The 27,549-nt window shown below is 44.0% G+C and overlaps 2 protein-coding genes across 2 annotated transcripts; one reads left to right on the plus strand and one right to left on the minus strand.

Moving 5' to 3' along the window:
- On the plus strand, window positions 1–27,549 carry tfb1m (transcription factor B1, mitochondrial). The gene is made up of 8 exons (XM_073483698.1): window positions 1–48; window positions 1,207–1,353; window positions 1,926–2,077; window positions 2,283–2,391; window positions 2,476–2,627; window positions 3,622–3,741; window positions 25,527–25,654; window positions 26,627–27,549. The coding sequence occupies exons 2-8, from the start codon at window positions 1,221–1,223 to the stop codon at window positions 26,901–26,903; spliced, it is 1,071 nt and encodes a 356-aa protein (XP_073339799.1). The 5' UTR covers window positions 1–48; window positions 1,207–1,220; the 3' UTR covers window positions 26,904–27,549.
- On the minus strand, window positions 16,336–17,076 carry LOC141011179 (claudin-20). The gene has a single exon (XM_073484430.1). The coding sequence runs from the start codon at window positions 17,068–17,070 to the stop codon at window positions 16,336–16,338; it is 735 nt and encodes a 244-aa protein (XP_073340531.1). The 5' UTR covers window positions 17,071–17,076.

Below are 27,549 nucleotides of genomic sequence, written 5' to 3' on the forward strand. Positions count from 1 at the left end.
GTGACGAATGCGGATATGTAAGAGAGGAAAACGACGCCGGTGAGAAACGTGGGTGAACTCTTGTGTGTTTTAAGCCGTGTGTGCTCATTGTGTTGTGTGTAGTTCGTTCATAGTCTTACCTCGGTTTCTAGAAAGCTCCTGTGAAGTGTTTCGTTTACATTTAAAGCCTTTTACCACGGGCTCTGCTCGAGGCATTTGGAGTAAAGCTAACATTAGCTGCAAATGCTAACAGCTCTGTGACAGCAGTGTCACTCACATCTATCAGTGTAATGTCAGTGTCACCGAGAGTTTAACGCGACTTTTTGAGTTTTAATCGGCTGAATTGTATGCCATTATCGTCCCGACTTGTTCCTGATTAATTAAATATAGAAAGTATTTTTTCCTGTCAGATTTATGTATGTGTAATAGTGCACAAATGGGAGTTATGCTCATTTCTTCACTGCTAATTAGACTGACTGATAACTGCAGTCAAAATGTAGAAACAATCATTATGAACGTGTTTTTAAAGACGTGCCATCATGTATTTTGTGCTTTTTTTCATTGGCCAGTTAGTCTTCTGTTATTACACCACTAGGTGGTGCACGAGATCTTGTTACCAGACGCACTAACATCAACACAGCTCCCCAGCACTACAGCTTAAGGCTAGACATTGGAAATCAATCCCATGACCTGATAATGAAGTAATTGGAATTGATAACAATTTGCAAGAATAGACAGGAAATCATAGATTAACACTGTCTGATCTGCATACTGTGTGTTTGCAATGCAAGTAGAAGGTTAAGATAAAGCCCACCCAACCACATTACAGAATCACAATTGTAAGAGGACACAATATAAAAATAAAATACTCAACCATATGCACATTGGGAGACCTGAGCCTGTGACCCTTTGCTGCATGTCTTCCTCCCACTCTCTCCCTTGTGTTCTGTCACTCTCTAAGCTGTCCAATCAATAAAGGCCAAAAGACAAAATATAATCTTCAAAAAAGCATATACACATTGCATTCTAAAGGTCAATCCTGACTTAGCATAGTTTTCACATCTGTGTTAGAATTCTATCCCTGGCAGGTTATTATTACCATTAATGCCTCACATGTTGCCCTTTTGAGTATTTTTAGACATGTATGCCTCTCAGCTGCTGAAGTGGTTTGCTGCCGAGGAAGCTGGTCGTAGTTCCTCACACCTTTTCTGTGTTTGTTTTTCTCAGTGTTCACCTGACTGATGGCTGCCTCAAGGAAACTGGCATCCTTCCGCTTGCCTCCCTTGCCCACTGTAGGTGAGCTTATAAAGCTGTACAAGCTGAGAGCCGAGAAGCAGCTGTCCCAGAACTTTCTGTTGGACTTGAGGCTCACAGGTTAGTCTGCCTCACTCGCTCTTTCTTTGTCTTTCTTTCACTCTATCTGCAGTGCACCAATACCTGCTAGCGCCTGTTCTTTGTTACTATGTCTACAGCGAGGGCTCAATGGTGTGTTTTGTCAGTGCACTTGATTGCACAGCCCCATGCAGCCTTGTTTCAAGGCATTGAAAGCGACAGGCTTCTCAGTATGTGTGAGGTTGAGTAGATCTCCTGTTAATGTGAACGGACCGAGTCGATTGTTTGCAGTCCTTGCAGAGCTCGAGCCTTAATATAATTATCAGTGATGCAGTGCAGGTCTGATCTGCTCTCCTGTCCTTGGACAAGGTGACTTGTTAGATTAATGCATCTCATCTTCATCACACAGAGGCAGACAGGTATTGCAACCTCACACGCTATTCATCTCAATTTAGATACCCAGGAGTCTGATGAGGACATTTGGGTGGAGAGTATTGTGTCATTTATATGATGCATGAGTTGAACTAAATTAGTAATAATTTACTCACTGTATGTAAAAACATGTAACACACCATTCCGTTGGTCATCCATCTCATTTTTTTTTTTTTTCCCAGACAAATTTGTGCGTCAGGCAGGCAGTTTGAAGGATGCCCACGTGTGCGAGGTGGGTCCTGGTCCCGGGGGTCTCACCCGCTCCATCCTCAATGCCGGGGCGGCGGATTTGCTTGTGGTGGAGAAGGATTCACGCTTCATCCCAGGGCTGAAGGTAAACGGAGCAGCCACAATGGTTATCAAGGTCATTAGGTCACAGAGCAGAAAAAGCTCTGCTCTGCAACCTGTCAGCTGCATGAAACCAGTTAATCTATTTAAAACTGCAGCATCATTAACCACCCACAGAGTGACTGACGATTATTTAGTTTTTCTCAACACATTTTCATTTATCTCTTTGAATATCACATCCGTTTTCACAGCTGTTGTCTGAGGCAGCACCAGGGAGGATGAGGATGGTCCATGGTGACATACTCACCTACAGAATGGAACGAGGATTCCCAGAAAATATCTGTAAGCCATGGGAAGGAGGTGAGATTATGGAATTTCTGAAAGCTTATGGTGGTCATGTGTAGTAAATCCATGGAGCTTAGATGTGTATGTGTTGCTCCGCAGAGCCACCAAACCTTCATGTGATAGGGAATCTCCCATTCAACGTGTCAACCCTCCTCATCATTAAGTGGCTGGAGAACATGGCCAACAGAACAGGGCCCTTCGCTTACGGACGCACCAGACTCACACTCACTTTCCAGAAAGAGGTCGCAGAGGTGGGTGAAAACCATTTTCAATGCGTGTACTTTACAGGATGCTGCTTTCATGTCCAGCTGCCAAATCAGTCATTGAATTAAAAACCTATAAACTATCTGTTTCCATCCATTTTTATGTGCTTTTTTGAAGTATTGAATCAGAAAAGGTTGATGGAAACGGCACATTTTGCAGGATGTTTTCAAAGTGGTGATTTTCGCCTGTTTCAAAAACGATTTAATGCGCTTAAAGCTTCTGCTACGCTGAAGAGACCAAAATAGCGGCAGATGAAAAACAGTCCTCTCATCGCTCCACACAGATCTGATGTATCCTTCCACACGTTAATACATGATTTAAACAAATGTCATGTTTCCATTGTGGTTTTGACATTCTTTTTCACTGTTTGAGGTCCAGTTGGTGCTCTTTTAATTATTGGACCCCCTCTTCTGCAATTGTATAGTGGCCTTCCATCTGGAAAATTGCTGTGACCTTTTTTCCTTCCCTTAGCTTGATAAACCAATTCCTCATTATCACTGAACAATAGTGGATGAAAACAAACCTTTCATTGGATGAAAACCTAGCTGTCGTGTGTTTAAAAAGTAAAATTGAACAAAGCTTGTAGTGTGAAGTCTACACATGGCCAAGTCACTGCCTCTGTATCAAAATGCTGTGTAATGAATGACTTATTATATGGTTATGATCAAATATTGATTTCTTGATCCATAATTAATCACAATTTGCAACCAAAATAAAGTAATCTGGAGTGTTTTTATGAATTGGGCCTGGTAAATCATTCAGACCAGGATTTATAATGATTGCTTCATTTTCTTCTATTAATTACACATAAAAACAGAATTGAGAAACTTGAATCTTTTGGTCCAGTTTATGGTCTTTATGTATATGTTTACCAAACATGTTTGATTCCTACTAAAAGCACCATGATACAACCTCAACATTATCCGGGGCTTACTGAATGTGTATCACTTATTTATAATTGTGTCGTCCTTCTCCATCCAGAGGCTGACAGCCAGCACGAACAGCAAACAGAGGAGCCGTCTGTCCATTATGGCTCAGTATCTCTGCACAGTCCACAACTGCTTCACCATCCCTGGACGGGCTTTCGTACCTAAACCAGAGGTAGGATTTAACTTTGATGATAACACTTAAAGGGGCTGTGTGGAACTTGTGTGTTGTGCTTGAAGCCGGTCGTAGTTTATGTTACCGGCTCTATTTCTAAGCCAACGTTAGCTATTGTTGCTCTCTGTTAGTGGAGCGGAGAGAGGCTCTGAGACAAGGTACAAGAGAACGTGCATAAAGTCACATCCTCTGGGCTGTCGCAGAAAATCTGACCAAAGTCCTTCACAAAGAAATCCACAGTCCAGCAGCGTCAAACAACTTCATCAAGTCGTCCACAGGCTTGAATAGGCAACTGAGAGAGATGGTGAAGGTCTCATTTTTCTCTTCACATTACAATCTGCTCACATCTGGTCAATAGAAAAATGATTTATACATGTAAATTGCAACAAATTGTTACATAGAGCCCGTTTAAAGTGTTTTCTTCTTGTTCCTAAAGTTGAATGTTTGAGCTTCACTGTGTCGGTTTGTGTATGTTTGACACTAGAAGGCTTTTTAGGAGGCCTATGAGCATGACTTGTGACATCACAGATTGTTTGGAGGCCAATCCTGGTCCAGAAGTATATACAAGTTTGATGTGGAAAGCATCCAATGCACATACAGTGGAAATGAACTTTACAGTGAAGTAGGAGACATCTTGTGCAAATGTTTGCATATTCATATATTCTGGAATTATAAATGAAGAAAAGGGAGGAGGTGTCATTTTAAGGATTTTAATTTGCTTATTATACTTTTTTCTTTTTTCAGACATACCATTGAGATTTTTTGCATGCCTTCATACTTGTACATCTGTGGAGGATATCTTTAATACATCTACATTTAGTACTACCATGTCAAAAAGCAAAGTGTGTTAAAGTGTATTGAGCAAAAAGAAATAGTTCGTAATTTTATTCCAAGGACAAGTTTTATTAACTGGGCTTCTTTGACATGTGGCAGATCATTTGAATTTAATGCTCATTTTGGCAGTGAACCGGCAAGAGCTATACTATTCCTATTGCTATCTATTCCAGATTTTCCTCTCCTCTCTTGTTTGCCCATCATAGTCAATCCACACATGTACTCCCTCTGGGGATAATACTGAAATAGAATTTCAACTTTAAGTTCTGCTATCTGTAGAAAGTTTACTTTTGATTTCAACCTTTACTGCCAGTGTTGAAATAGTGGCTGTCAGATTGACACAGTACTATATCACAGTTTGTACCCCACTGTAGGATAACAGTGGGATCCCCTCTCATCTCCTAATCTCTGCTCCCCGTCTGGTCCCGTCTGAGTCTCTCCTCACGTCACCATCACTCATCCCTCCCTCGCTCTTCTTGCTTTAAGGCTTCATTAAGACTGTGTGGAATCAGTGTTGTCTCTGTTCTGTCTTTGGACCCTTTCTAGGTTGTAATGATGCCTGGTGGGTATTTGAGATGTGGCGCGATCACACTGCGCCTTGTAATGAGGCCCTGGTTCTTTTTTAGGACCAATTTCTCTCTCTGCGTCTTTCAGCCCGGGTGCGTGTAACAGTGGCGAAAGAAAGACGTTCAATCTTACATAACATCAGAATATGAGGATTCCAGGTTTCTTTATTCTGGGGGTTTATAGTAGGACTAGAGGGCACATTAAAAAGTAAGACTCAGGAGCTCTCTTACATCTCTGTACCAATGAAACCATGTTTTTCTTTTCCTGTATTAAAGGAAAGGTGTTAGGTGGATGTCAGAGATGGACTGTTGGTCCCTTGAAGATGTCGTGGCTCTTTAGGAGAGCCACTTTTGGTAAATATTTAATCTCCTGCGTGGAGCAAAATGCAGCAGAGTGAATGGGACCATCGCTGATTGTTCATTCTCTTAGAAGAGATGGCTCCCAATGATTATTTCATCACACTCGGCTGCCTTTCTCTGCATTTTTTTTTATTTTACTCCTGAGTGTCTTATTTTTTTGTGTACGTCAAACTGTAGCTCAATGGATTTCAGCATGCTTGTCTGAGCTGTAAATGTGCACACGTGTATATGTGCGTTAATGTATAAAAATTAACAGAGTGGGCTTACAGTGCTCACATGCGAGTGCACTGCAGATGAATCAGTGCCTCCCACATGCCCACATAGGCCATCTATCCCCACTAAATGTTTTAATGGCCACTTGGTCGAATTGATATCATTAGAAGAGATGATGGCTGTTTGATGAGCAGGCCTCCTGCTGCCGGTGTCCTATAAAAGATCAGAGAGCACACATAGAGTATATTACTGCTATCATACTCTCTGCATTGTGCAGGCCGCTTTTTACTAGTATGTCATGTAGTATAATTCATAAAAAGCTCTATGGTTCGGTATTGTTTACTGGTGCACACCAGAGTAATTACGCAGAATGTGCATGAACAGTAAAAATGTCCTGCCTGATTTACAGGACATCATCAAGGGCTGGGAAGGGGGGGTTGGGTTGTGACACATAAATAAAGACTTCTAGCTAAAGCAGTGGTTTGTCTGGAAAACTGACCTATATATCGTCAGAATGCAAAAAGAGATACATGAAAATATTGTCATACATGTAGTATAAAGCATACGTTCTAGTGGATACTGTCTGGGTGTTGGTACTGTACACTATTTATAGTATAATGATGTCATTTTAATTGTGGAGCGCTCATCTGTCACTATCTAACAACTGGCCCAACAAAATCCAACCCCAATTCTTAACGGCAATGAATCGATTAATAATTAACCATTAACATCCCTACGTCCAAATTATAATAATGATAATGGGTGAACACCCTGGTTTGTTGGCAGAACTTAATTATAATGGAGCAGTTACGCTGCCAAATATCAAAGGTCTCTCCATCTATATCCCTGTATATCTGTCTGTCTCTGTCTTGGTTACTCCAACATGTGTGACTCTGGGAGTGTGTGTGACTGTACCTCATATCTATAGCCAATAAATCGGATCAGGGGTCTACTTGTTGGTATTACCTTGTTGTGAGGTGAAGCACAACTGGGCTTCAATTATGACTTTTTTTTACCATATCGTGCAGTCCTAGTCTGAACCTGAGACTGTGTGCTGCTGTGAGTGAGTCATGGCCATCCTGGAACAGTTCCTCTCAGTCATTTATTGATGAGATATTTCTGAACATTTCTGTCAAGACAAAATGTCAAGGGTTGGTCAGCGGTTTAGATGTCCTCCTCTCCTACACCGCAGTAAATAAAATAGGCAGCAGCAGGTGCTATGCTACACACGTGAGAGTGAAAAACATCTGAAGTGGCTTTAATACTGTGCAGTCAAACGTAACGCAGAGAGCCACAGAAAAAGCAACGGTATCACTGAACCTTTTCAAATAGACATGATGAGAAAATAGCTATAGTTAAAGGTGGGGGGAAGGGGAAGCACGGGTGGATTGCCTGGATGATCTGAACCTATAGGATCTGTCCAGTGCAGGATAATGGGATAATGAGAAGGGAAACGTTCAATCCATTTTACATTAGTGGCTGCTGGGACCCATATTGACGTGGGCTGGGCAGATAGCTTCTTATCCTCGCTGTTCAATTGTCTGTCTTGTTCTTCTCGCCCCCGGACTGCACCTCTCTTGTGTCACGTTGAGCGACTGAGATTGTCCTTGAAGGTTCCCTGAGAGCAGTGATTGGCTGCTTTGATGGTGTTCCCCCAGGCTCTGAATGCCCTAGGTTTGTCCTGCTGCGGATCACACCTGCCTCCCTTTCCTTATTAGTCACGCTCCCTCTGTTAATTCTCACATAGACAGACAGACAGACTGAGTGATCTCTAAATTGCATGTCATTCAGAGCTATACAAATACCTGGAAAATCTCTTTCAAGGAAGAAAACTGAGAATAGAAACTGCTCTTCTGCTGTTGCTTTATTCATTATACATCTTTCTAATTTGTATTCTGGTCAGGGGTCAAGGAGTTTCAGAGCGCTCGCTGCCATCAAGCGTCTGCGTCTTCAACGCGGACATCCAGTCAACCACTTTCATCTTCACTGCCTCTTTACGTGGAAAAGAGAATGATTTGTGAAGAGTAAAGAGTGTGGGTTGACTCGCTCATCTCTCTTCCCCTGCCTCTTCGCTTCCTCGGCGGAATGTGATTAAAATCAACTTCTGTCCATCACAGGTGGGTCTATAAGTCGTGCAACGGATGCTCCATCACGAGCAACCTGCTGTCTCTTCTGTAGCGCTCCAACAGAGCTCCGGATCTTGCTAACAACTGTGTTATTCATTAGAAAGAGTGAGGCTTTTAGAAGGAGGTACTGGGAGGCGTAGTGGGTAGAGGTGCAACTAACAATTATTTTCATTATTGTTTACTTGTTTAGTCCAAAAATGTCCCAAAATTGTGAAAAATGCACAGTTTTTCAGAGCCCAAAGTGGTGTTTTCAAATTGCTTTTTGTCCATCCATCCGTCCGTCCGTCCGTCCGTCCGTCCGTCCGTCCGTCCGTCGGGTTGTGGTGGCATCAGCCTTAGCAGGGTATTCAACAGCCCCTTTCCAGAGCAACACTCCACCTCCTTCTGGGGGATCCTGAGGCGTTCCCATGCCAGATTAGATATATAATCTCTCCAGCAAGTTCTGGGTCTGCCCCGGGGTCTCCTCTCAGTTCGTCATGTCTGGAAAAGGAGGTATCCAGGAGCTCCTCTCCCTATCTCTAAGGCTGAGCCCAGCCATCCTACAGAGGAAACTCATTTCGGCTGCTTGTATCTGTGGTCTCATTCTTTCGGTCACTCCCCGCAGTTCATGACTATAGGTGAGGGTTAGAACGTAGATGGACTGGTAAATCGAAAACTTTGCCTTCCAGCTCAGCTTTCTCTTCACCACGACGGCCCGGTGCAACACCTGCAGTACTGCTGATGCCTCACCTAACCGCCTGTCCATCTCACACTCTACTTTCCCTGAGATACTTAAACTCCTTTGCTTGGGGCATGAGCCAACCGGGATGTCCAACCAACAGTCCAAAACCCAAAGACATTTATGATCATAAATGACCAAGAAAAGCAGCAAATCCTTTTCAGGAGCTGCAGTCAGCAAATGTTTGACATTTTTGCTTGAAAAATGACCTAAACGATGAAACGGTGCAATAGTTGGTACTTAATTTCCTTTTAATCAAGAATGGATTTATGGTTGTAGTTCTAGTAAAATACTAAATGATTGAGGTAAAATGAAAAATGGTAAAAGAAAATGAGGCAGGAGAAAAAACTCAGTGGGAGATGATAAGAATAAAAGAGGAAACATTGGAAACAGACTAAAACCACAGTGAGATAAAAGCATAAAAGCAAAAAGAGATGGCGATTGAGTCTTAGTGAATGGTGGGGAAATGAAAGCGCATGTGGTCTTGATGTGAAATGAAAGAAAAGCCTGGAAAAGCATCTAAAAACAGCATATCGTCCTCCACACGGGGAGTACAGAGCGCTGGAAGACAGATTCATGACAGAGACGGATCTGAGAGGAGAGTGAGGCGTACCTCCAGCAGATGGTTGTCTGGGCCAGTCGACAGCCCCGCTCTGAGTAATGGCTGCATCAGACATCACCCACCAACTAACTGAGCCTCACAGGAGGAGAGCCCTACAGATGTTCGCCTTGTACAAAATCGGCATCCAAGAGCACAGGCCAGATGAGCAGTGCCCAAATTAAATTTGTTGACGCTGCATTAAACATTCATTATGGCCGACAGTTGTCAGGGAGAGTTTGGAACAGATGCATACACTCGTTCAAAGAGTCTTCCTGTTTTTCTCAATGGTTAAGGTGTCTGCAGCTGTTTCAAGACTCAATATAATAATTTCCTTTTGAATTCAGAGAGTGTTTCAGTTGAATGTGACCCACCTCAGTCCATTGAGATGTGGTGGCAGACTAGGTGATGGATATCCTCTCTGTGACCTGAAGTGGCCCAGCTCTCGCCTCACCAGTTGGAGTGAAAATCAACTCAGAGGGACCACGCCGCTTTCTCACCTCCTGCCACAGGCACACAATTCATCCAGGCCTGTTCCTATCTCGCAAAACGGGGTCAAGCGCGGTATCAGGAGTATCAGGGAAAGTTATTTCAATGACTCGTGCCGGCGCGGTAAACGCCGGAGGGTTTGGTCTCAATACATCACGGAGCCAAGGTAAAGAAAAGCTAAAAATACTCCCTTCCTCATCCTCTCTCTCCTTAAACAAAATGCAGAGGTTGGCAGAGTTTGCTTATGAACATCCACCAGAGATCTATTGCTCCTCCTAACAGGAAACTGTGCCGGGTTCGCTCAGAGTCAGCGCTCAGAGTTTAGCACATTCAGCTCTGTTTAGTTAGTGAACATGCCAAGAGAATATGCAGGTAATTTGAGGAATAATGCTATAAAGAAGGTCAGCTTCAAATAAGTAAATCGCGAGCGGTGCTATGATACACTGATGACTAATGAAGTCAGTGGAAAAAAAGCTGTACCACAATGGGAGGCATCAATCTATAAGCTATTAACTTGAAGGGTTTTTTGAACGCTCTAATTTCAACTTCATGCACTGTGATTTCATGACTTCATTTAAGGCTTATTAGAGGGACTGTGGGTTGGATTTAGTGGGTGTTTTCATTGCAGTTGTTTCAGCAACTGACAAATATGCTTCTGCCTTGGTTTTTTATTCCTCTCACTAACACCATGTAGTTTTTTATACAATACACAACAACGTCTGCAGTGATCATTTTCATCAAGAGAGATACAGATTGTAAGAAAACCTGATGTTCCAACACCTCTCAAGCATTTAGCCTCCCTCACCTTCAGCTTACCGACTCCTCCGAGCCAACAACGTCCCGCTCCTTACTCAAAGCTGAAATATTAAAGGGCCTCCTTTGAACTGTCAGAGTGTATTGTTTTCCTACAAGCGCTCCTTTTGTCATCTCCACAGCTTTTATTGCCTTTCTCAGCAGTTAACTGCTCAGCCAAGGTCATTGCTATTATTCCCTCAGCCTCACATGGGCGCTGGGACCAGAGGAGAGCGGCTCCAACAAAGGAAGGTCATTCCCCCTCAGCGTTGATGACCGCATTATATCTCCAATATGAACCTCAGCGAGCATAACGGCTGTCCAAAACAAAGAGCCGCACATTAAGCATGCTGACAGACTGGAGCAATTTGGGTGCTGACTGTGTTTTGAGCAATGTGGCGATTGCTAATGGAGTTTTGGTGAGGGATGGCATGACAGTGGCTTAACATGCTCTGATATCTGTCTCACTGTTTGTGTCTGCCAGCATGAATGGTGGCGAGCATTAACACAGTAATTGATTCATTGTTTTCCATGTTTGTTTTTTTTTGTGTGGTTGATCTTTGGAAAGGTTATTTGCCGGTCAAGAAGGTCAATGAAATGATCTGCAAATCTGACGTGGCAGGGAAGTTCAAAGAGGAGGAGCCTGAAGCATGATTAACCCCCTGCCTCAAACTGACAAGTGCTCACCCGGCCTCATCTAAGCTCACATTCCAGATCTGTCATAGCGGCAACTTGGGGTGAGAGCCTTTGATGGAAAATGTAGGTTAAATACACAGAGGAGCCGATCTTATTAGCGTTTCCCCACGAGAGGAGTAGTTATTTGATCTGCGCTCTTGTTGCATAACCAAGAGGAGTGGGAGAATGAGAGAGAGGGTTGAATAATCCATGTTTGTTTCGGGAAAGCGGATTCTCACTCAGCCGGTGTCGACGAGGCTCCAGTCAGCTGTAATGAGAGTCCAGATCCTCCTGGAAAGAAATTATTTAGCAAGTGCTCCATCCGAAGTGGACTGGCTACACTATATGATGCAGGTGTTAAAAGTTAAGGAACTCACTGTACAGTGTTCTGATTGCAAGCTCTGCTTAAGGCTAAAGACATCAACATTCAGCAAGTTGTGCAAAGTTCAGTGTGGAGAAGTCGTCATTTTAGCATTTATATTTTGTGTTTTGGTATTCCTCTTGTCTGCACAGGGAAAGACAATTTCATTCAACACATTTGCAGGGAGGGATGTTTTTTGGATTGTCTTAGATTTGACCTCTCCAAAAAATAAAACTGCATAAACCGATTTAAATTAATCATGTCAAAAAGAAAATTTCAATAGAAAGATCTAGCGGGCCAATTTGAAATTTGTGTTGGGCCGAATTTGGCCCACAGGCCTCACTTTGGGTGGCCCTGTTATAGATCATTTGTCCTGTCAATGCGTTTCCATGTGTCGAGTTTTATAATGCATGCATTAAAGCATAACCGATACATGAATCTTAAGGCCCATTCTGATAATACGTCACCACATGAACGCGGAGCAGTAATCACCAGATGTAGCAGCAAACAGGAGGATCCTGCAATGAGTAACAGACAGGACTGCCTCTTTATGGAGTTCTCTGTCCTGATTGGATTGAGTGGGGCAGGATACCAGAAAATTTATTTTCTCTTTTACTGCATGAGCAGGGGAAGGAGAGACATGGGTGATTACTGTTGGAATGTAGAGCTATTTACATTGACTAAAAAATAATATATCACTTATAGCAGCTTAAAATCTCTGAATAACAATATACCAGCCAATAGGCAGATAAACATTAACAAACACATTTTTATATCAATCACATGCATTTAGTTATTACAAACTATGACTAAGAATTGTTCTGGGTGAGCCATTTTATTTTTTTCATCATCGATTATTCTGCCTATTTATTTTTTTAATTAATTATTGTCAGAAATGTCAGAAAATTTAGAAAAATTACCTTCAGAATTCCCTAAAGCTCAAACTAAAATCAAATCGCTTATGTTTTAGCCCCAAACCCCAAGATATTTAATTTACATTCACATAAGACAAAGAAAAGCAGCTAATGCTCCCAATTAAGCAGCTAGAACCGATGAATGACTTTAAACAATGAATCTGTTATTATAATAATAATCAACTAATCGATTGTGATTGCTCTCTGGTGAAAAAACTATTTCATGTAGTTTGTAAGAAGTTGTCAGGCAGCTTATACACCAATACATCTGGAATACGCTGATATCTGCTTGTTAAAGATACATTTGTGTAGATTCATGTTGTTCGTGATAAATTGCAGCTGTCATCTGTTTGGCTCTTTATGTGAACGTCTGCCGTACACAACCTCCTACTCTGTGTTATCTTTCTTTTGTGGTTCACTAATGATTACCAGCAGCTTCTCTACATGTCGTCAGTAAATTCATGACACTGTGTCAGATACAGCAGACAGCGAGACAACTTCCGATCCCTTAACCTCCCAGAGGTGTTGTTTTTAATTCACTCATCGGTGAGCCTATCATCTCACTAAGGAATGACTGGAGGAGTCTAGGTATGTTATTGAACTAAGAATTTCTTTTTCAGAACCCCCATAGTAATGTTTCATGGAAGCGTATCGACTGATACTGCTGCATTCCTGTGATGTTTATGAGCAGCCTGCCTGCCTACACTAAGCACAGCCTGTACCATCCAACAATCTGTACATTTGGCAGGAGGATGAACGCTGTTTCCATCCTTATCAGCCACACACATGAGAGACTACATACAGCAGGTGTGTTGCTTTCACAAAATAGTTTTATTGGTAAAAAATAGAACTACTTGCACAAGCACATTGAGACAACTGTATCAGAACTTGTGAACTGTTCATCATCACAAATATGCTCTGGCAAAGTAAGAAGTGCTAAAGCATCCACAAAAATAAGCTGCAGTTATCAAAATGATAAATCAATGTCTTGTTACAGTATATGCAGGAGAGTTGTAACTCTTTAGACTTTTTAGGACCTAGTCACTTTGCACTCTGGCCATTTATAAGCTAATGAAATTGCGTGCCGATGATCAAGCTGCACAGCCACAAAAAAAGAGAAATCTCTAGCTCATATTTCCCTGCTGAATCCTATCAGACAGAAATCCTCCCCTTTTTTTGTTTTTCCAGAGTGCCAGGTGTGTTATGTGTTTGTACTGGTCCGGGGAGCTTGGAATGCTCAGCCACTTGAAACAAACTGCTGTCATGTAAAGTAACACAAGCAAAGGTGCATTGAGTTGTCTTCTTATAAAGAAGATATGGTATGAACATGACATTGTATTTTATATTGAAACAATCGGAGAGAGTCGTGATCCCTCAGTATAAACAAACACCTCTTAAAGCCTAGATACTTGTGTACAGTTGTAACAGACTTACAGTGAAGCAGAATTCCTGAAACAATTTTTTTTTTTTCATTTATAAATACTACACTCATGTCTTTTCCAATGCAACTCTCATGCCCTGTAAAGTCTTGCTGTGCTTTGGGAAATGAGGAATAGAGAGGATTTAAAATAACCCTCGAAAGCTGCACTGGACTGTACACAAGCATCTAGTTGACTTGAGACTTAGTCTGGCAGAACAAATCACAAATCCATAAAACATTTGCTAATGTATAATTCATGTACAAACAACGCAATAAAAAAATAAACAGAAAGAACTCCAGATAGTATTAAAACGTGTCATCATGAACGATTTTGGCACATTCTCGAAACGCATAACGTGTCGGTATTAGTTGATGACATGGCACATTCTTTACTTTGTTTATTGCATTGGTTATGGTGCCTGGGCAGTGAGTTATTGTCAGGAGGCCGGTCCGTCGGCTACAGTCCGTGCCGGGCAAGATGGCTAAGTCAGGGTGGGGTAGAAACCTGGCCCTAAAGGGCTGCCAGGGCCGGCAGTGGTGCCCACAGAGATGCCCATGGCGTGCCGGCAGCAGCCTGCAGGTGGCGAGCTGGGCTTAGCCATCTGCTCTCCCCCAGGAAGCTGCATGTTTATGAGAGAGAAGGAGAGAATGTGCAGTTCCATACATCACTGCCAAGGCTTGTCTCAAGCACGAAAACAATATTCCACCAATATCCTTCCCCCAGTTAAGAGAACAAGCTCTGAAACATGACTGTGTTAAAGCGTAACAGTGCTACTGACATATGAGTAGGTGGGACTTTTGTTGATGTGTGCGCATGTGTTGGCGCGGCCATGCCTTCAACATGCATCAGCCTTTTCTTGTCAGCGATCACATCCATGTGAAGTGGTGTGACACGAGCGGGACAGACGGCGTGGGGGTGGGGAGAGATGAGAGTGACAGGTAGGGAAATGAGGAATGGTGGCATAGTCAAGTGGCTGCAATTTAAGACACTGAGACCGTCTGCAGGTGCAGGCTGGTAGCATATGCGCACTGCTGACGCACTTGGAAAACAAGTCACATATGGAGAATGACTCAAACCTTTTTTAGCTGCCTGCCACACAGCTACCCAGTCGACCATGACTCGAGAAGCTTCTCCTTCTCGGCTTCCCTCTGCCACTGCACCATTAAACATCCGTTCATCCCTGTGAGACTACTTGCAATGGTATAGACACCAACACAGCGAAGATGAGCGTTTTTCCAAAACCTCTGACCATGTAACAGGGATGCTGCCTCGTGTCACTGGTTAATAAAGGGGATTAGTGAAAGTAGTGTGAGCAGAGCCTCTGATTAAAGCTTATGGAGCAGTGGCGAGAGGAAAATATGCCCCCTAAACAACTTCAGATCACTGACTGACATGCACATGCCCCCAGACAATAAAGACAATTGAATGGCGAATTCTGTTACCATGGCAGTGTGGAGGAGGATGACAGGAGTGAAAAGCACATGCAAAAAGCTGGCGTGTCTGAGTGTTTACTGTGTGTACACAAAGACACACAAGAGCGTGAGTAAGTGTGTGGGTGTGGAGGGATGGGTGGGCAGTATGTTTTCGTCTGGGTGGAAATACAAAAAACAGCATCTCAGAAGAGTCCACTCTGCTGAAGGATCAAATCTCTTCCTATTAATTTTCTCTCCGTCTCTCTCAAACGTCCACCTGCAGAGACCGAGGCAAGCGACTGTTTGTCTGCGTTTTCTGTCTCAAATCCAGCCCAGCAGCCACCATCGACTCCTCCTAACAGTCCTCTTTGAACAGTTACAGCAGGGTAATGTTTCTACAGCTTTTCAGGCACAGGCATTATGTGGCTATGTCTCAGTCTTCTACCAGGCATTCCGCTGTATTAATACACAGACAGGCTCCACACAGCATGCTTTATAGGCAAAATATCAACATCATTCTAGTAGCTAACAAAAATATGATCATTTATTTCAATCAGTTCCACGTAGCATTCTAGTGGATAAGTATAGGAAAGACTACAATGGCTTGCTATGAAAGGGTTTCCACCTTCTGTTCTCAGACATTATATTGCCTACTATGTCAATTGAGAGGGTTCCAAACGATTGTAAATAGCAGCTAAATGATTGCTTTTTTTCTTTCAATTCAAACCTTTGGCGAGGGAAAAAAAATCTACAAGGAAGGCTTCCTTATTTGCTTAATCCATTCCCCAGGGAACTCTTTCTGTGATTTACTGATGAAGAATGTCTGCATTTGGTTAGCGGCTGCCTCCGACGCTGCAGCACCTTATCCTGGCTCCTTACACATTCACTGTTCCAAGGCGCTGCTTAGGGAATACCTCCACTGCTTGTGCTTGCAAAACAGAAAAAGGTAGAAGAGCGAGATAGAGGAGAAGGGAAAATGAATTCAAAGTTGTTGCCCTCCTTTCTCATTTTTTCTCCACCTCCATCTGGAGTAGAGCCGAGTGTGTAGCATAAGCCAGGATGGTTTCCCCTCAGGCTCATCTCCCTTTAGCCGTAGCGCACACAGCACTGCTTTATTACACATAGTCCTGCAGGCTGTAGCCCGTCTTATTGTCTAATGGGGAGAGAGAGCAGTACTGGTGCTGGAGCTCTTGCTGCTGCTGGAGCAGCTGTTGCTGTTGCTGCTGCTGCTGGAGCAGCAATTTGTCAGGGGGAGGGAGCAGGACCAGGTCCTGGGGGCCATGTCTCTTCCCCGAGCAGGACATACAGAAGATACACCCCCCCATGAAGAGGAATCCTGCGGAAACAAAGGCCACGTACACAGCACCCCCAGGCTCAAACTTATTGCTCTCGGGCACACTGGAGTCCAGGAAGTTGGTGATGACCTCGTTGGTAAACCAGGAAGCAGGCACCAGACACAGAAAGCCAGCAGCAACAAAGCAGCCGCCGCTGGCGATCGCAGCATGCCGCTTGGAGCGCCGTCCACCTCCCCAACGTGTGCATTTTAGTCCCAGGGATGCAAGGCAGAGGCCCATGGCAGCCAGTACGCAGCAGAGCACCATAGTGGTGCGGGCAGTCTGCAAGTACGCAGGTAGTGAAAGCACAGAATACTTAAGTGTGCAGCTGAACATGCCTGTGCTGTACCATGTGCAGTCCATCCACAGACCCTGCATCTGGGAAATCGCTGTGATGATGTTGGAGCCCACATCTGCGCTGACCTTCCAGTTGGGCAGCAGAGTGGCGACCATGGCACCCATGATGCCCAGCAGCGCCAAGACAAATCCAAATATCTGCATGCCCGTGGATGCCATGCTCCTTTTTCGTGTTGATGCCGCTGCCGCCGCCTCAGCCCTCGTCCTCGCCAGGCAGCATTCACCCAGCGCCAGCCAGGCTCGTCGACCCCACTGCCCAGTCGCCTCTCTCCCCTCCCTTGATGGTGTACCAGCTGCCAGTCAAATCTCCAGTTCCTCAGCTCCTCGGCTGCGGCTCCACCGGACTGGAGGGAGAGAGATGGAAATGAGAAATTGAACAGTGTGGGTCCCCCTCCTTCTTCCTCCCCTCATTCACCTCACACAACCAGACTTTTCTGGCTGGAAACAAAGGGCAGCGTGAAGCGTGAGCGCTAAAAGCAGGCTCTGGCTGACTGTACTGTAGGTAAGCAAAACACTGTGGGTTGTTGTTGTGCATGTATTCATTTTCTATGCACTGCCTTCTCCTTTTCCTCACCGGAGCCCCATAGAGCTGTTACTGGAGAGGGAGAAATGAGTTTGTGGTATTTGCAATGCTCAATAGCTATGTGGACTTAAAGCTGCAGTGCCCTCACCCCACTCATATACTGTATATTGTACCACTTTGATTTCAGTGCTGTTTACCTAATGAACTGAGCCTACCTTTAAAAACAGACAAACAACGTTATCCTCAGGTGAAGTGGCAGTTCATTCCATTCAATCAGCCGCTAGAATTAAACTTCGTGCCATGTACCAGTTATTTTTTACCACTATTTGGTCGGACTTCCTTGCCGGCGCATTGTGGTCCTTTCTCATCACAATAAATAGGTCGTTCCGGCTTTGAGTGATAAAAATCTCGAAGCTCAGACTTAGTGTTTGCTGTTGTTTTGATCCGAGAAAGGGGCTGAAAAAGCGATGTTGAAATAATCCCTTACCCCGGCTGGTGCAGAGCTGGCGCTGCCGCGTCACGTTGTTCGCAGTGATTCCTGTAAACACACACATTGACAGACAGTGGGCTGATGAGGGGGCGAGCAGGAGAACTGAGCCCGGACCACGGATCCATTCAAGCCGTCCATTTCCTTTGCAACAATGTATCAGAGGACATCCCCGCTCTGTTGGACCACACAGCCTTGGCCGGAGCCTGAGAGAAATAACCGTAGCGCTCTGCCTGTCTCCCTCCTCTCTCTCTCTCTCTCTCTCTCTCTCTCTCTCTCTCTCTCTCCCTCTCCCTCTAGCGCTCTCTCTCTCCATCTCTCTCTCTCTCCCTCTCTCGCTCTCTCTCTCTCCTCGCCGGTTATTGTGTGTGTGTTTGTGTGTGTGCGTGCGCGCGCGCGCTGGAGTGTCTGCCTCACAACAACTTTTCAAACGGCAGAACCTCTATCACCTTTACCTGCGTGACAACAACCAATGATCAACCACCCTTCATTCTATCAGTCTAAAGGGGCACTATGTCGTTTTGGAGAAGAAATTCAAACTGAGTTTTTAATTTTTACAAGATAAAAATATAAACTCAAGACTTTTTTTTTTTTTAAACTAAATAAACAAGCTGTTTCCCAGAGGATAATAAGGACCTCAGAAAAGTGAAGCTAGGAAGGTGGCAGGGTCTGCCAATTATAAACAAAGTGAAACAGTATAGAGAGCCCAAGTCAGCCCTTCTGGTTTCCCTCCTGGGACCTTAATTGGGGAAAAAAAATATGTATGATAGTGAATGGAGAGAGACAAATCATTTTTTGATCCTGCGAGTTGCGCCATGAATCACACATGTGATGTTTGTCAATTAAAAATATCATTTTCCAAGTAAAGACTCAGTACAGAGTATCAGGAAAGAGTATACCTCTGCCAAGGCCCAATAGCCCCCTTTAATTCAATCAAGCCAGATCCAATATCGAGTATGATACTCTATTGATAAACTCACCAGATCTGGGGACTGCATCAAATTGTACTTACTCATAGAAACCAGCTACCTCCATGCAAGAAAAACATTCTGGATCTATCCTTCTATCAGGATCTGGAACAAAAGTTAAAGTGGTCTGTTAGGGGCTGAGACCCGTACTTTCTGGAACGTTTTGTGAAAATATGTTCACTAGTTTTTCTGCTTGCAAAGCAAGCAAGCAACAAACAAACAGACACGGGGGGAAAACCTCTTTGGCAGACGTAATACGAGTGACAAATATGGCAGCATTTTTCATCTAATATGATATAAATTATGAAGTTTTGCACAATGAGATTTGTTGCTCAAACATGACACCGTTTTTCTGTTCAGAATTTATTTTGGATGGAGAAACTCTTCCTGCTGTGTAATGTAAATTAACAAACAAATTAAAATTAAATCATTCCATTCCTGCTTTGAGCTGCTCAGTAATCATACTGCAACACTGCTGTTGTTAAAAGATAAGAAATTGCCAAGATGCAAAGTCGAGATAAGATTTCCAGACATAGGCCCACTACACAACTGGGAAGGTTAATCTAATTAAGACAGAAGAAAAATCTCCCTATCGTTATGACCACATGAGCTGAGCAGATACTGTGTTCTCCGAAAGCGTTGTTTGTTTATGCGTTGGTCCACAGGCCGGGGCAGCATGTGTACCCCACCATGCCAAAACTGACCCTCCCTGGGGCGTCATTTTCATCAAGCATCAGTCAGCAGGAGCCTAAAACTCACAGCTGCTCCCCTGTCTTTGCCTGTCTCTCCTCTCCTCTCTGTAGAGGACGTACAACAAGGGTGGGAGTGGCTAGGACGGCCTTGGTTCATGAATGACAAAGAGGACAAAATGAGAGGGAAAAAAAATCAGACAGGAGCAGTCGGCCCCATACCCTTGGAAACGCAGATGTGTGTTGCTATTATTTTGCTGCATGGGCAAAACAGCAAAAACAAGCCAGCTGTGGGAAATTATTTTGCCTCCACTTATAGTATAACGAACAAGCATTGACCAAAGCCATTAGGTGCAGATAGGTTGGTAGCAATTGATTTGTTAAGCTATTGATCCGTTTGTTTAATATGGCCCGTTGGTCTCTCCAGCCACCATTGTTTTTCCCGTAAAACTACCCCTGAGAGACCTTTTCTTAAAATGAGATCTGGCCAGCGTGCGGGGACAGCGCACACCACATTACCTCCGGGGTGATGTTGGTGTCGACCTTCAACACTACATCCTCAGAACTCCTTGCGGGAAACCACTGCAGCAGGAAGAGACATTTTTCCAGTTTTCTACAGACACACTACAGTATGACGCGTGGGACCTGTCTTCCTTGTAACCGATGAGATCCTAAGTGCTGATGCTGGTGTTGTTCTGTGGGGAGCGAGATAAATAAGTAAACAGATTAGAGAGGGAGCGGATGAAAGGGGAGAAAAAGATGGAAGGAGAGAAGAGCAAAAGCCAGTTAACATACACCCGGTGAGTGCAGATGTATGAAGCCGTGATGTGTGAAGATATTGCGGGCTATTATGAGTGTGGTCCCCTTTATTTCGTCACCTCACGGCAGAGTTCTCTAGCCTTTCTGCGGCACAGCACCGAGGCACAGCCGGACCAGCCATGCACCCTTTTGCCCACATAAGGGGCTTTTATCGTTCAGTTTGCATTTTTCCTCTTTTATGTCCTCCCTTGCGTAATTGGTTTTCGTGCTCATCGTCTTGCAAAGGCGGTCTGTTCACAGCAGAGATGCAAGGTGTCGTGTGATAGCTGTGATGTCGCTGTCAATGCAATCTTGTTGCGGAGCAGGGCCCTGGTCCAGTTTCACCATACATAATATGTGTAAACCTGTCCAAGGCAAATCACTTGTGACATGTTGCAAAATTACCGACATTGTCCTGATTAATGAGTCTCTTGAGCTTAGTCTATTAAGACTGACTTGTGCAAAGAATGCAGCATCGCATTTATGACTTTGTAAATATCTCATCAAAACTGTTTTTCCCATGTTGTCTGTGTTTGCTGTTCCACTGGTCCAGTAAATTTCGCATTTTTTAGCAAAGTTCAAGATTTTCTATGACGAAAGCTTCTCTCCAAGGAGCTGATCTTGTAAAAGAGCAGGGCTACGGTTTTTAATGTCCTGCGTGCATGCCATGGGCGATTTTATGGGAAGTACGCAGGGCTGCCTACACAGGAAGCCAAAGCCCTTCCTCCCTAAACCCCTCAAGCAACATCAGCCTTGTATATTCAGCGGCATTGACTGCTGCCTTCTCCTCTCTGAGAGGCTGTCTCCCTCCACTGATGTAATGGAGGTTGTCTTCCAAAGGTATTGTCATGATTAATGCAGCTCTTCTCCCTTTGGTTGCAGGATCTCTGCGAGCTTTTCTCTCTTGCCCTCCCTTTGCTGTATATAGCTTTCTTCCATCCCCCTGCTCTTTCTCAGAAACCCGCCTGCCATTATGTAAGCGCAAGTGTTGATGGTTCAGGTAGCACAGTGGCTGGTGCCCCAGGGCCCCTGCCATCTCATCTTGGTTACGCTCAGAGGGACATGACAAATTACTGCTCACACACCATTGGGCAAGAACTGACCAAGAAAGAGACGTCAGAGGTGGAAATGGGGAAAGGGGAACTGGAGAACCACAGGGCAAAGCTGGAGTAATAAAGTTGCTGCTGAGCTTTGAGAAGGTCAAACGCATGAAGTACAGTAACACAGAAGTATGTTAATATGGATGTGGGACTATTGTATTCAGGTAGGTCAGAAAAGGTCTTGAGTAGCGGTCAAAAGCAATCGTGACTTTAAGATGCCCTTTTCAAACATTCTACCAGGGGAACCAGCCGTATAAAACCTTCTTTTTACAGTAGAAATGCAAGGTTTATCGGATTTTTTTAGTATGTGGGAAGATGAAGGTTCAAGGTCCATGTAAATGTTTACAGTCTTTGTTTTCAATGGGTCTGATCAAAATAGCCGGACTGAGAGAGACGAAGCATGAGGAATTTTTTAATGAGCTTTAATATAGATCCTTACGTAACGATGTAATTTAAAAGCCAAATTGGTCGGAATGATCTACTTGTGTTCCCCGCTAAATACGATGGTTTGTTCTAGCCTTCAAAAAATGATTCAGTCAGAGCATTTCCAGTCCCTCTCTGTATGTATGATCCATGCTGCCACATGTCAAAGGAGAGAGGGATGAGAAATAGGAGAACCTGAGCAAGGGAGAGATATTAAGCTTGTCAGATAGGGTCAATAAGTCAGTCTGCTACCCCAGTTCAGAATCTCCCCGCAGATGCAAAGTATTTTAGGGGTTTCGTGGGGGGAGGAGGGCTTGGGGGGTGTTGAAGGCATGTTCATAGCACCTCAGTCAAGGGTCCAGGTGACGGGGCATGATTTAAGATGGAGTTTCCTTGCATGTTGAGGTTATCAGGGGAAGGATTAATGGCAGGGAGCAGGATATATTCCAGTGGTGCTACCTAGTGAAGCCGTGTTGCAAGGCCATACATAAATCATAACAGCAAAGTGACTTGGACAAGCTGATGGCTGAAATGCCGCTGCCTGTATAGTCCCAATATCGACTTTTCCCCTTGCTCCTCTCCTAAATCATGAAGTGCGGAATATAAATGGCCTAATTATTCCAGCAGAGAGTGAAATTAAAGACATTCCTTTTTATTGCTTCTTCCTAACAGATGGTGGTCTGATCTTGCATCAGCAAAGCACTGATAGAGCCATTTTGTGCAATCCAGATACAAAATCCCGACTAAAATCCTTGCATGTCGACGTGACAGGTGGAGGAATTGATTCTCATAATAAAAGAAGCCTCTGTTCTAAACTAAATGATGCAGCGACAGTTCTCAATGCCCTTGGCATCGCCTGCCGCATGGCCTTTTTATTTAAAATGCATCATCTGAACTAAAAGGGTTTAGTGTATTAATAATGAACATATCAAGAAGAAGCCAAAGCCCATTACTGACACAAATAAACCATGAAGTCATCATTCAATGTTAGACTGTGTTTAACATGACAAAAATGGACATTAAAAGTGAACATGAGATCTACCTAACAGCTGTGCAGTACATGCACTCAGAGCTTCAACTCAAAACAAGCCTTCCTTTCATACTTGACGTCGATCCATCTAATGTTGAACCCAGTAGTTTGAAGCATTCCTGCACTATTGTTGCACCTAGCCTTCAGGGCTGTTGAGAGCCTCCACTGTCTCTACCACTGCTGTCCCATTAAACGCCACTGCGGCAGGAAGCTCAGCAGCAGCCTGGCATCTCTACACAGGGATCTATAGATCTGATAAAAGATAGTGCTGCGGTTTACAAGTGCTCCCAAGCGCTACCTCGGTTGTTCGCAGAAAAGGCGAATCTAAACAGCTCATTAGGAATCCTTTTGCGCGTCCTTGGACCACTTTACTTTTCCTCCCCTAATTATCAACGCCAGCCCCTAGCCCAGGAAAGCAAAAGGTGGCTGTGAATGAGTGTGAGTCACACAATCCAGGAATACAGGCTTCAAGGATGGAGGAGCTCTGCAGGGCTTACAGTTGGAGTTGTAATTTGATGTCTTTTAATTTTACCTCTCTAAATGTGTTTGTGTGAGTAAGACGGGTGGTCTGCGGGTGTGTGTTTTCTGCATGCTTGGCTTGCATCTAAACATTATCATGCTGTGCCGTTCATGCACCTGCACGGTACACTGTTGTCTTCTCTGATTACATACCTGCACGTGTACAGTATGCAACATCTGTCTTCTCTCTTGTATGTCTTCTTAGCTTGTGTATCTTTCATCGAAAAACATGCATGCACTGTCAGATCTCAATTTCTTTTCCATTCAGATGGAAAGGGGCGTACTTATACTGATGTTCATTATTTTTTCTTGCTATATAAAGAGTCGTCCCTTGAAAGGCACTTGAAAACAAGAAACACAATTGAAATCTCTTATTATTAAGACTATTGATGCTGATGACCCTTTGTCAGTCTGCTCAGCTAGTCAGAGCACAGTCCCTCTCAGTGCTCCCTAACTTGGGAAGTAAGGCTATTACCAACTATGGAAAGACAGACAGGCGACTACTCCACTCTGCTGCTCACTGTCTGGCTGTGCCATTGGTCTGCGCACAGTAGAGAATCTCTCCGATTGTGCAGCAGACCCTCGAGCTATAACTTGCAGGACTGAAAGGCATCATGTGAAACGCCCTTGAAAGATGATGGCCTTCTTAGTGCTGCAAACGCACGATCCAGAGATTCAGAAATATCTGATCTTTTCACGGATTCAGAAGATGAAGACAGTAGGTGTTCATTTGAATGGGAACAAGCAATAGAGCGTGGAGAGAACATGCCAATGTATATATGCTTGAAAGTTAAAGAGGAAGCGATCTGAGAGCAAGAGTTAGGCTCTGCTGAGTCTGGCACAATTACTTCAACAGTGTGTCATGTCAGCTTAGGACTGATACAGGGAGGATCAGGAGACGGCAGCTAGTGAAGAACTGGAGCCAACGTTATCACCACCACCACCACCACCAGTCCTCGACTGTAATTTAATGACTCCCAACCAGGGGTAATTGTAGCCTACCACAGTGGGTACATCAGTTGTTGCTAGGGTTATAGAGAGAGATTGGAGTTTAATTCAAATAAGATCTATGTTTGGTATAGAAAACAGCACCATTTATTTAGTCAGCTGTAACACTGAACACAACATGTTGCGATGAAAGTGTATGGAAACAAGCTAGCAAGTGAGCGGTAATTGAGAAAACAATTACAAATAGTTAGCTAAAGGTTATGGATAATTGGTTGAAATAGATGACTAGAATGAATGAATAGGTGAAAAAGTCTGCTAATGGTAATTGAGAAACAGTTGAAAAAGTTGCCATAATGTAATGTTGATGAAATGACTGATCACTAATATACCTGCTGTAAAGCCCAGTGAGTATACCAATCAAAAATATACTTGCTAAGCTCTACAGAGCCAAAGTTGTGGTGGTAGTTTTTCACGACTCTCTAATGATTTTTTTTCCCCCTAAGGAGTTGAAAGCAGGTATAAGAGAATTCTTCATAGTACCTGTGTCCACTGAGTCTCCCTTAAAGCAGGACTTGAGCTCTTTGGCTGCCTAACATACCTGCCACTGGATCTATACGTGTTCATGCTCCATTGGCCTCACGCTCAGTGGAAAGGGGAGAGCTGGATAGATAAAGACAATGGGATGGAGTCAAGAGTGAGTCAGGCTCATAGGTATTAAGAAACTCAGTGGTGATGCAGTGACTGGAAGAGAGGCAGGAAAGATAGAGAGAGGCTCAGCTTCTATGGTCCATCGCACAGGTGTTACTGTGGCAACTAGAACCGGCTCGCCAGCCAGCCATGCTGCGTCATCTTATTTTGTGCCTTTCCTCTTTTCTTCTATCCCATTGTGTTGATCCCTCTACTTCTCTCTCTCTTTGTCCAGCTTTGTATCTCTCTGGACATTTGTCAGGCAACCTTTCTCTCCGGCATTTTTTCCTCACACTTGGCATTCTTCCCCGTCCTCCGCACAGATACTCTTTCTTGCCACTTTTTTGTTGTCATTCCCATGAACACACTCTTTGCAATCTAGTTTGAAGCTCTGTGCTAACCTCCTGCTGTTTGGATTCCTCTTGCTCTGTGTGCGTGTGTAGGTTGACGTGGGAATAGTGCACTTCACCCCTCTGGTTCAGCCCCAGATCCAGCAGCCCTTCCAGCTGGTGGAGAAAGTCGTCAGGAATGTTTTCCAGTTTCGCAGGAAGCACTGCCATAAAGGAATAGGGTAAGCACTATTATACAACTTGATGTAGCTTGTGAAACATCTCCCCTCTCTTTCCTCCCTCTCTTTTACTTTTTAATCTTGTCTCATCCTCATCTATCATTCCCTCTCTACATTTTTCATTCTCTGTTTTCTGACAGCTGCATCTTCATCTCATCATTAATTAGAACGGTTTTTGATTTGCTTTCCTTGGTCTCACACACATCACTCTGACATAGACACAACTTTTGAGGCTGTCACTAACTGAAGTGTGAACATCAGAGCACACTCAGAGCTCAAAACCACTTGCAGCAAACCCACACACCCACATGCATGTGCAGAGGCTGCCCATCACCCCCCTGCCTGTTAGGAAAGTGTGTGTAGGCCCGGATAACAAAAGAACACTGGCTGTGCGAAAGAGAGCAGCAATTATGAGTCATTGAGGTGGCATAGGAAGACGAGGCAGCATATTTTATGTAACTACAGTGGGTTGGCGGCAGCGGCACCAAATTGGAGAGGAGGCACCAGCGCTGAAGCGCCTAAAAAGCATCTGTACTCCAGAGTGTGTGGAATTGGCTAACGCTCATCAACCTGCAGAGAAAGGCAGGGAAATGTCTTATAAATAAATGGCTACCTCTCTGTATTGAATATTCTGAAAGAGAGAGAAAGCAGAATAAATGAAAATTGGACATTTAAATTATTCCTGCCCTTTCTATGTTCGAGAAGTTTGTGTCTGTGCGAGTTGTGTGACAGTATCTACATCCCTCGACTATGCAGCATGGCAGTGGAGCAAATTAACAATTCATGAGCTGTTCTAGCCCTTTGTGTGATTTCAATTAACTTCACAGATTTGAAATAATTGCTGAGGGATAATTTCTTTCTGTTTGAACTTTATAATGCCATTAAACTTGCATGATCATTAATATATCAAAGGGACCTGAGTGTAGGAATCTGTACTTATCATGTAGTGTATCATTTCTTTTTTCCCCCCTTCAGGAAGTTGTTCCCTGAGGCGTGTCGTGTTGAGCTGACACAGGAGATGATGCAGAAGGCAGATGTGGACCCCATTCTGCGCCCAACAGAGCTCACCATACCCCAGTTCAGGGCTTTAGCGGATGCCTACGCTCATCTCTGCACCCAAGAGCCCAGCCTCCTCAGCTATGACTTCAGAGAGGAGCTCAGACTGAAGCACCTCGCCAGGCAAAGAAACACACCAGTGGACACATTTATTGACATGGCAACTGGCACACCAAGTCCTCAACAACCCTGCTGAAAGAGGAGGAAAGCACGGAAACCAAAACAAGCCCTTTAATAGCATCTCTTAGCACAGGGAGACAACAGACTGCTCTTAGCCTTGACATTTCAACCTGGCATATGCATGCATTTTTAAAATGTTTTCCCCTGCACCTGGGGAGCAATCGGTAACGTGGTACATGAAATCCTGGGACAGAGAGGAGCACCACAAGGAGCATAAAGATACTGGTTTGGTTTGGATCAGTTTTTTTCCAGGATGGGACACTTAAAGCAGAGTCGTGTGTTTTGGGGGAGAACAAAGAAAGCCTGCTAGTTACCCCCAGTAGTTCTTTGAGAGCGGCAATCTCTTTTATGTCACAGTTCTTACTTCAGATCAAACTTGCATAACAACTCGTCCTGTGGGACCTGAAAGAAATGTCAGAGTTGTTTCAGGGCGGTTTAGAGAACGGGAACAACATGGCAGCACCATATCCAGGCCATTTTCTCCTTCCACTGTGTACTGTATTTCTTAGTCACTTGGGAGGCAGAGCTCAAAGGGAAGGAGGAAAGTGGTGGGAATTTGTCAGCTCCAGAAAGACTCTTGTTGTATTAAAAGAAGAGGAAGTGATGCCTATATATATGAAAAAATGGCAAATTAACCATAATAAATGTTTCTGGAAGCAATA

This window comes from Pagrus major, chromosome 16 (assembly GCF_040436345.1).
Source record: "Pagrus major chromosome 16, Pma_NU_1.0".
Classification (NCBI taxonomy): domain Eukaryota; kingdom Metazoa; phylum Chordata; class Actinopteri; order Spariformes; family Sparidae; genus Pagrus; species Pagrus major.

Bases quoted from the DNA above. Each gene is read 5' to 3' on its own strand.
- LOC141011179 (XM_073484430.1), bottom strand. From the start codon at position 17,070: ATGGCATCCACGGGCATGCAGATATTTGGATTTGTCTTGGCGCTGCTG.
- tfb1m (XM_073483698.1), top strand. From the start codon at position 1,221: ATGGCTGCCTCAAGGAAACTGGCATCCTTCCGCTTGCCTCCCTTGCCC. The intron at 1,354-1,925 runs GTTAGTCTGCCT...TTTTTTTCCCAG, and splicing joins GTTGGACTTGAGGCTCACAG to ACAAATTTGTGCGTCAGGCA. The intron at 25,655-26,626 runs GTAAGCACTATT...TCCCCCCTTCAG, and splicing joins CACTGCCATAAAGGAATAGG to GAAGTTGTTCCCTGAGGCGT.